Source organism: Oxyura jamaicensis, chromosome 27 (genome assembly GCF_011077185.1).
Source record: "Oxyura jamaicensis isolate SHBP4307 breed ruddy duck chromosome 27, BPBGC_Ojam_1.0, whole genome shotgun sequence".
NCBI classification, from domain to species: domain Eukaryota; kingdom Metazoa; phylum Chordata; class Aves; order Anseriformes; family Anatidae; genus Oxyura; species Oxyura jamaicensis.
In genome coordinates, this window is record NC_048919.1 from 3,551,533 (window position 1) to 3,561,838 (window position 10,306).

General features: G+C 44.4%; 1 protein-coding gene across 1 annotated transcript; it reads left to right on the forward strand.

Annotated features, from left to right (window-relative positions):
• Window positions 1–807: 807 nt before the first annotated feature.
• LOC118178777 (G protein-activated inward rectifier potassium channel 1-like) lies at window positions 808–9,834 on the forward strand. The gene is made up of 3 exons (XM_035347544.1): window positions 808–1,990; window positions 7,514–7,730; window positions 8,060–9,834. The coding sequence occupies exons 1-3, from the start codon at window positions 1,340–1,342 to the stop codon at window positions 8,536–8,538; spliced, it is 1,347 nt and encodes a 448-aa protein (XP_035203435.1). The 5' UTR covers window positions 808–1,339; the 3' UTR covers window positions 8,539–9,834.
• The last annotated feature ends 472 nt before the right edge of the window (window positions 9,835–10,306 follow it).

Consider the following 10,306-nt stretch of genomic DNA (forward strand, 5'->3'; position numbering starts at 1 on the left):
AAAGACCTAAGTTTCAACTTTGGTACCTGTGGCCTTTCATGAATGTAACCCAAAATCTCTAAACTCCATCTACTTAAGCTGAGCCTAATTAAGATGGGATTTGTGCCACTAACAGCAGATAAATATTGTCCCTCTCTTATACTTGTACTCTTATTTTCAATGTAGCACACGAAGAAGGAGGAAAAGTGAAAGAATGGATGAGAATGAAGTGTTAAATCCATAATATCTTAAGAATCGTTAAACCAATAAGGCTGACATGTTTAGTTCTTTCAGATTATTCTGGAAACAATACCATTAAAAATTAACGGTATTAATTAAAAATTAAAAATGCCCCAAATTAAACTTTGGGCAGACTGATAGTTTATTCAGTTCTCAGTCTAGAACTGAAGCAGCACACCATCACCCGTTGTTACAGACTGATTTCTAAAAATGTCATTAGCTGCAGGCCACTACTTTGTAACGAAAATGATTTGCTGAAAATTAGGTGTTGAAATGAGTGACCTGAATAATAATACTGTTCTTATATAACTGAGAATTAAATTCAAATACTGATTACGTTTCAGAAAGAAACATTACAAATATTAGTATGGTAGGCACAAAAGTCATTAGCCTAGCCCTATGCAGAGCTTCTAATGCAAGTAATAATTACCATTGCTGATTTCAGACCTTTTCTGTCCATTAAAAAAAAAAAAAAAAAAAAAAAAACAAACACGAGCTGCATTAAAATCACTTAAGCTTCTAGGGAGCTGTCTTTCAAGCAGCTTCTCTGCTAGTTGGACCGTATGCACGAATGCATAACTCACAGACATAATTACGGTCTAATTCTGATAGACTTGCCCCTGTTTGCTTGGAATACTTATTTTCTTTTAAATGCAGGCTGAGGATTAGCATGCTCGCATCCCTTTAAAAGCTGACCTATTTCAGGAATTCCTTTTAAAATCCCTGGCGCTGCTGGCAGCACGGCCTCTCGGCGGATGCCTCGCTGCCGCTCCCATCATTATTCTCACTCCGCTACCGGGGTGCTACAGTGAGCCGAGATTTGGGCAGAGCGACGAGCGAGGCGCCGGCTGCGAACGGCTTGGACCAAACCACGGCGGCCAGCTCCTGCCCAGCCTGGGAGCGACACTCAGCACCCCGTTCTCTACGGGCAACACCGCACTGACCACCGGACCCCCACGGGCCTCAGCGAGCCAGCCCCCGGCCACCGGCAGCGAGCTCCGCTCCGCCCCGCTGCCGCCCACCGCTCCGGCTCTCCCGCTGGCTGCGCAGCCTCGCCGGCTGGCTGCAGCTCCGTGGGGATCCCTGCACTCCCCCGTGGCCCACTGAAGGGCTCGGCGGCATGGCTGCGGTGCGCAGGAAGTTTGGGGATGAGTACCAGGCGGTGGGCCCAGCCGGCGGTGGTGCCCGCAGAGAGCGGCAGCGCTTCGTGGACAAGAACGGGCGCTGCAACGTGCAGCACGGCAACCTGGGCGGCGAGAGCAGCCGTTACCTGTCCGACCTCTTCACCACGCTGGTGGACCTCAAGTGGCGCTGGAACCTGCTCATCTTCCTGCTGACCTACACGGTCGCCTGGCTGGTCATGGCTTCGATGTGGTGGGGCATCGCCTACCTGCGAGGGGACCTGCACCGGGCGCACGATGACACCTACAGTCCGTGCGTGGCCAACGTGTACAACTTTCCCTCCGCCTTCCTCTTCTTCATAGAGACCGAAGCCACCATCGGCTATGGGCACCGCTACATTACCGAGCGCTGCCCTGAGGGCATCGTGCTCTTCCTCTTCCAGTCGCTGCTGGGTTCCATCGTCGACGCGTTCCTCATCGGCTGCATGTTCATCAAGATGTCCCAGCCCAAGAAGCGAGCTGAGACTCTCATGTTCAGCCGCGCCGCAGTCGTCTCGCAGCGGGATGGCAAGCTCTGCCTCATGTTCCGCGTGGGCAACCTCCGCAACAGCCACATGGTTTCTGCCCAGATCCGCTGCAAGCTGATCAAGGTGAGGCTCGGTGAGGCAGCAGGCGGGCTGGGGTACCCTGGTTGTGGTGGGCGATGCTGGGAGGGCACGGCTCGAGGGCAACCACACGCAGTTAGAGCGACCCAGCTGCCCTGCCCGGTGGTGTGTGGGTGAGGGGACTTGGCTGGGGTGGGACAGAGTTTCAGAAGAAACTGCAGTGATTGCCTCCAGCAAGAGCCAGGGAAGAGGCAAGCAGGTGGAGGGGAAAAGACAGTCTCATCAGAGGGGGGTTGTGAGGCTGGTGGGAAGCCAGCTTGCTCAGGAAGGATGTGTGAAGACGCAGGGAGGAATACCAAGGCATGCCCCTTCGCAGGTGAATAAGGAATTGATTATACCTGTTTTGTTGTGACATGGAATTAGTCTCAGTATTTCCTGAGATCGACCTTGACCCTCTTTTTCCCATGGGGAAACTCAGGGAGCTCTAACTTGCAATTCCTTACCCCATGGGTCCTGCCAGTGGCCCTCCAGCACTGCAGAGCATCTGTGTCATGAGCTCGAGTGGAAAAGCCCTTTAACTGTCACCAATATCCATTTATTAAGCACTGACAGTGGTCAGTGTAATTCAGAATGCAAGAAAGAACTGGAATTCAAAGGAGATCACATCCAAAAAAATAAAGAAAATAAAGGAGACGGTTTGGCAGCCACAGAAGTCCTCAGATACACCAGGAAAGAGTAGCATGGAAGAAAAATACTGCGTGCAGTTGTGTCAGAAATGGTCCCTTTTCTGTATGGTAATCCTCTTTTTGGAACAACTGTTTGGCCATTTTAATAATTTGCAGGAACAAGCCTGACAGAGCAGATGACAGGACAATGGTAAATGTGGAGGGCTGCTTTTCCTCTGTTCTGTGCAGAGTGCTTGACTTAGCTGTGAATTTTTCTTGTCACAGAATACCTCGGAGATCTGCTAAGATTCAAAAAGAGTCTGAATATGTATAAGGAAACAGACTGCCCAGAATTATAGAAGAGCCATTTCTGTAGGAATCAGCAAGCCAGATAATCCATTATTTTTCCTGATCGTTAGCATTAAAAATGAGCAGAAAGCCTCTGCTAAAGTATTTATTTCTGGCCCTCATCCAAGATGGAATGCAAGTCGAAGTGGAATAGGAGCAGCGCCACAGTCAGGGTTTTACAATGACAGTAATTCACTGCAAACTTCTTTTGAAATAAGACACTGAACACACAGCCTGGTGCTAACAGTTCAGTTGCTACACAGTGCTTGGTATATATAGAAAACATAAGGACATTCAAGAGACCTGCTTGGCTGAGTCCCACAATAGCTGCTTCGTAGATGAGGCAGTGAATCACTGAGGACTATTTGATTTCTTACACATTAGCATCATGCCCGTGACTTGTCTTCAAGCTGCTTTGCAACCTTTGGCAAAGCTACGCTATGGACACAAGAAGGTTTGGAAGGGGATGTTTGTGTACCAGCTGCACCCTCAGTCCTCACTACAAGGGTTGTTTTCTAGCCTCTTGCTAGTTCCCAGGTCTCTTTTTAAATCCTCACCAGTTTGTCGAGGTGCCTCCTTCAGCTGGACACACTGTTCCAAGGGGTCGCAGCGGCTGTTCCAGCAGCATGTGAATTTACATCAGCTGCTTTGCAGGAGCTTCCTTTGTGTCCTGTAAACCGATGGTGAATGTGACGTAACTCACAAACCATTTCTCTCTAGCAAGTCCTGCCTTCCTGCGATCTGTGCCTTCAGCTGTGCTGCGTGCAGCGCTGCTGACAGCTGATCTTGCTACACTTCTGCATCCGATTAGATAGCGAGATGCTGTTCCTTGTGTCACAGTGAAACAACGTGAAGGGATACGTCTTATCACGCTTTCCCACTTGAGATAGAAGCCGTATTTTGTACTGAACATAGTGTTTCAGTGGGACCAAGGGAGCCCCAAGGATTTACCTTTGCAAAGGAAGTACACCAGTCGAAGTCTGTCTGAATGGCATTTACTACTAGCATTTTACATGCCCTCAGATATTCGGTAGATTGCACTGGTGCCATCAAGCAGTGCTGGCTCTTTTTTGGTCCAGGGCATTGCCTAGCAATGTGGTGTAGTGATGGCACAGAGAGGTTTGGAGCCCTTTTCGGACCCTGTTGTGGCGAGTTAGAAAACGGAGCTACAAGACTGTGTGTGTTTGTTTCAATAAAAACTTTTTCAGAAACCTGAGTCTTTCTAATTTACACTGAGTGCTCCAGAAGAAGGAAAAAGCGAACTCTGGGGGCAAGAGACACAAAAAAGCTGGTTGGAACTAGCTGCTGAAGAAGTGCAGTTCCAGGTTCTGGCCTTTTCAGTGTCACAGCCTGTTAGTTCCCAGTGTGCCTGAGGGACCCGGTGATAACAGCAACAAGCAGCATCCACCATATGGCCATTGGCATTGATTTATTTATTTTTTTTTTAATTAGCATTGATACCTACTTTTATCTTTCCTTGATGGGACTACAGATTTCATTGATAAACACAATCGTGCTGGTGTTTCACACCACAGCTTTTCAGCTGGTAGTATGGGACATTTTGATTCAGAAAGCCGAGGAATGTAAAATCATCACAGACTGATTTCAGTGTGTGCTGTCATAGTTCTAAAATTGAATTGTGAGGCACGGTAGTCAAACAGCCTGTGCAGTGTGAGTTATGACTGGCATACACCTATTCTTTGAGCCGTACTAATTAGGTTTTGAATGAGCAGAAAGCAAACAGAACTGTAACTAAAAGTTTGCAGATGGCAGACGATAGGCATGGCAAATAAGTCAGACAACCGGCTATACTGTGATCTCAGTCACTCGATAAGCAGGGCACACGCAGACAGTGCACATGAGATGTTTTTTAAAATCCAAGAATCATTCAGGTTAGAAATGGACCTCAGGAGGTCTCCAGGAGGTCTCAAAGCAGGGTGAGCTAGGCGGTCTGACCAGGCTGCTCAGGGCTTTATCCAGTCTCATTTTGGAATCATCTAAGAAAGAGACTGCGCAGCCTTGCTGGGCAAACTCTTCCACTGTTTAACTGTCCAAATGGCGGAGGAGTTTTTCTTAAATCAAATCTGAACTTCACGTTTATACTTACACCTGCTCTCTCTCTTGCTCCCGCTGTGCAGTGCTGTGAAGAGCCTGGCTCCATCTTATTAATTACATTCCTCTTCAGTTTTGGAAGGTTGCTATTAGATTCCCCTCGAAGCCATCTCTTCTTTGGTCTGAAAAAGCCCAACCTTACGGTAATAATATATTATTATAATAATATAACTGCAGCGTGTCTAGTTAAAGAAGGATGTGCATAAACAGGGTTTAGAAAAGTACCGAGAATGAATGAAGGACAGGAGTGAAGGCTAAAAGGGCATACAATGTTTGGCCAGACAGAAAAACAGACTAAAGGATGATGTGATGCAAGTCGGCCTTGTAATGAGAAATAAAACAAGAATCCAGTGGCAGCAAACTGCAGGTGAAAATATTGCTGGCTCTTTACAGCCCTGTGCCCTCTTCTGTGCTCCTCTGAATAAAGCTATATGAATAAAATAAAACAAAATAATAAAAAAGCTGATGGCTATTCAACTATTTTGCTTAGGTTCATTTCATTTCATTTAACAAATAAATTTCTTTTTAAAACTCTCCATGCCCTGCATAAATCAGTCGTGTGTGTAAACGCCGAATACCTCAAGCACAACCTTTTGCTTTCTCCCAGATCTGTAACCTCTAATCCTGGCTGGATTTGTTTCCTGTTGAGTGGATTTGATCAAAAACTATTCCCCAGAGAAAAACGGTTTGTAGATGAAACAGGTCTGAACTCATGCAGGCAGTGATTTCTGCGAACACGCACGTCTTTGGCTAGGGAATTGTATGCGATAAAACTTTGGAAGAACTGGAGGCTTAGACGTGGGTTCACAGAGTTCGTGCTGAGCCTCGTTACCTCAGAGCAAAGATCTTCCACCGCCAGCCGATCTGTGCACCTGCTGAACAGTAGCCAGGCAACAAAAGCCGTGCCGGAGTCTGCAGCTCGGTTCTGCTGGCTCCCTCAGGGAAAGAGGAGGGATATTTCTGCAGTAGTTTGATTACACTTTGCATATAATAGAACATCATGATTGCTAAATAGCAGTGAATTTGATCCCGATTACTTTCTATTGCTCTTTTACCTCTCAGAGCACTAATAATTCTCAAGAACATTTGTACAAGCAAGCAGCCGACATTTTCCCTGTCCTCATCGCTAGTGGAGAAACCATTTCTTGTCTAAGGGAGAACTTGGTTATCTAGATGGGAAGATTTTTCTTTTCCCTGAGCATAAAACCAGACACATAGCACATAAATGAAATAATGCATTGCATTTAATAAGGAGCAGCACTCCAGCAGCTACCTAGCGGGTTATGTAATGGCAGGAAATGCCAGGCAGCCGGATATTTAGCATTTTTAAGAGATAAGTGAAGCAGAGAGACGATCTGGAAGTACGGTAGTTGCTTAGAGTTTTTTTTTTTTTTTTTTTTTTTAAAGACAGAAACTTTCTTTGAAGAAAACCAATCGGATCTAAGTCAACAGCAAAACTGCTGGCTTCAGCTTGTCCCCTGTGACTAAGGGATGGAGTTTCCAAGCAATGCAACCAATACATTTGTCAGTACTAATGCAACACAGCTAGAACTATTTAGTAACTATGTAATTATCTATCATTTATCGTCAATAATAAGCTTCTCAAAGAGTTATGTGCTTTCTAATCCAGCAATAAGCAGACAGGAATTTAAACGGGATTTGAAATAGGCTCTGCAAAGCATCAATTTTACCAGGCAATTTCCACCAGAGACCTTTGAGGCAATCAGCTGAGGATTGCCTGGTCAACTGCAGTACGTTTTCAGTCATACTTCGAATACCAGGAAAATCGTAGGGAGCTAGGAAAGAAAAAGCTAACGTATCAGTATTTTTTAATGGACCTGGGAAATTATACAAACACGGCACGCAGCTTAATAATGACCATAAGAAATACTGAACATACCAATTAGGAAGTGATGATGGCTTTGCTAATAGTGATTCGGTGATTTGTGGAATTGTGACGCACCAGACATGCTTTACTCTTGCTGTGCTGCTTACCTTAAAGTCCTCTGAGTCCTGAGAACATCACAGTTTCTGCAAACCAAAACGAGTAACATCAAAATAATGCAACAGGAATTCAGACAATGGATTAAAATGTGCCTGGCTCGTTGACTGTGTTCTCACTAATTGCAACTTTTGCTGCAAGATGTTCATAGCAAGTATCTGTCATCAGGCGTGTAGTACCTGATGTTTTTGTCAGTGATTTGTAAAATACAGATACGTCATAATACAGTTTGTAGATGATGATGAGATCTGGTGGAATGATGAGAAATGTCAGAATTAGTCATACCTATTAGCTTCGTAGTCTTTAGCATTACTTGTATCTCCGTATGATGACCTAATACAGAGATGAAGATGTCATGAAAGAGGCAGGTTTAAATTTCATTGCATTGCTTCTTGTGTTTTGCTTCGCACAGTGTTTACTGAACTGTTTTTTCATCTTTAGTCCCGACAGACACCGGAGGGGGAATTTCTGCCACTAGACCAGTGTGAACTGGATGTTGGATTTGGAACTGGAGCTGACCAGCTGTTTTTAGTTTCCCCATTAACCATCTGTCATGAAATTAACTCAAAGAGCCCCTTTTTCTGTCTCTCACAAAGATCACTGAGAAGCGAGCAATTTGAAATAGTTGTCATCCTGGAAGGAATCGTTGAGACTACCGGTAAGATTTAGAGTAAGATGCATGCTCTAATTTTCAGTCTTTGTCTTCAGTCCTGGTATTTTTAGCAAGGCAGTTGCAATCCTTGCAGGCTCCTGCATGCTCCAGAACATCCTGCCATAGGCTACTGACATTCCCTGGCTACAGAAGACCTCCCTTTGCCATTCCTGGTGCCCAAAATGGCCAATACAGCCAAGAAGAGATGCACCCTGCCAGTCCTTGAGTATGGCATGTAGAGGAGTACAACGCCCTTATGTGATTCCTGTATTAAGGACCATCGCTGGTCTACTTGCTCGTGTCACAATGTCATGCTCTTGTCTCTGTTTCCACAGGAATGACATGTCAAGCTAGAACCTCGTATACAGAAGATGAAGTTCTTTGGGGTCACAGATTCCTCCCGGTAATGTCCCTGGAAGATGGCTTTTTCCGTGTCGATTATTCTCAGTTTCATGCTACATTTGAAGTCCCCACTCCTCCTTACAGTGTTAAAGAGCAAGAAGAAAACCTCTCTCTGTCATCTTCTTTGAACAGTCCTATTGATAACAACAAGACCAGAAGAGAAAAGGTTTGTTCACTTGACTGCATTGACATTGCAGGAGAGAAAAACAAGCTCCCTTTTAAACTTCAGAAGATTAGCTCAAGAAAGGAAGACCTTCCGAGAAGAGCCCTGAGAATGAGTTCCAGTAACACGGGGAAGACTTGCAGTACCGGAGATCTCTTGAATATTCAAGAAATGAGTCCCATCTCCAATGGTGAAGATGGTGATGAAAGGATACAGCTGAAAGCCTTAAAAATGAATGCTGAGGCTTAGACTCAGTCTACCAGCAATCTCAAGTTCCAGAAGAAGCCTCCAAGTACATGTGTTTTAGAGATGATACTGGAAGATTATTTGCCTGCCAATCTTTGCAAAATGAACTCTGATCATCTCTCTTAAGAGCAGAATCAACATGAGTCGTTGTTCATAAACTACATGCAAGACTGCTGATCTGAAAGAGTTTTCTTACAGTAATGAAATAATTTGGTTTTGCTACATTCAGGAAGAATGATCCTTTTTGTATAATTGTTCTGTACACATCTAATTTAGGTAGCATAATAGGAATTTGAGGGGCAGTAAGGTTAGACTGTTGTGCCAAAGAGGTCACTGCCCTAATGTCATTTATCAGCATGCTCGTTGCAAATCTACATCGTCTTCCATATTTGTAGATGCTTTTTCATGAAGGACCATAATAAGGACCATATCCTTATTGCAGAGTAATATATTCAGAGGTCGAGGCAAAAAAGGTGTAAAACCAGCTAAAACAGAGTCTTGTGCTGATCAGATCTTGGACTGTTCCTGCTGTAACAGCTGAACACAGGAAGAATCTGTGATGCTACTCAGTTGTAGTCCAGTTCCCTGCATTACCCTGTTGGAAGGCTGCCCTCCTGTCAGCCGAGAGGCGCGCATCCTTCTTTCTCAGCGTGGCATGCAAGCTCCCTGCACCCAGTCTCCTTCACTGTCACGCAGGTAAAGGAGGTGGTTTGCAACAGCCATTTGTGTCATTTGTCTTGCACAAGCTCTCATCAATATCAGGATGATTTGTTCTGTCCAAAATTAGACCCCGCTGTTTGATTGCATGGATTATGCGTTGGATATTAATGGCTGTATCACCACTCACTGAAGGGAACATGAGGTGAGTAGCTCAGAGGTCAATACCTCAAGTTAGTGGTGTGTCTCATACCTCAACTCCCTAAGCTGTTAGTCTGGAGACTTCTTGTAAGTAAATGAAAACAAAACACTAATTAACTTTCAGTCATTACAGGAATAGACAATAGTATGCACACACCTCAGAGTTTCACTAACGGTAAGGGTCTTTGATGTGGCTCGTCCTCTTTTGTTATGTTTGCCTTCCCTATCAATCATTTTGTGGATTTGAAATTTATAATATGCAATTTACTGCAAGGTAGAACTCTGCAATAATAGTAAATTAATATTAAATAAATACATTAAAATAGTGAAACAAAAGACATCACAGGTTTGTAACATGTTAAGTGTGTGGTCAAGAGAATCATTCTCTAAGTGCTTTTGCTAATAATGGTAATTCCAGTTGTTGAATATTTTAGATTATCCGTGGAATATATGATGAAATGACCAAAAAGATGTCAGCGAAGATTTACACAACAGGTTTTGGTATTCACTATTTCTTTAAAGTGTCATACAGCATTTTCTAGGTGACTGTCCCAAATAAGAGGGAAAAACGCTCTTCTGGTTTTAAAACAAATCTTGCCTTACTAGATGTCACAAAATGGTGAGAACTAGAATTTGATTTCCTTAAATTTCTTCCAGAATAATCACAATTCTCTTCAGGTATCCTGCTGCCTGCCTTAACCCGTGAAAGCGATCAGTTTTCTTCCAGTGGGTAGTGAGCAAGTGTAACAACTACAACTTGTTTTGTACAACACGACATTCCGTAGCTCAGCATACAGGGCACTTATCACTAGCAGGACCCTCCGTGACAGAATGACCCAATTCTTCTCTGGCTACAAGGACAGAATTTAGTCAAATTAGGGGGGGCTGCTGTGGCCCTGGCAATGGCAACGTG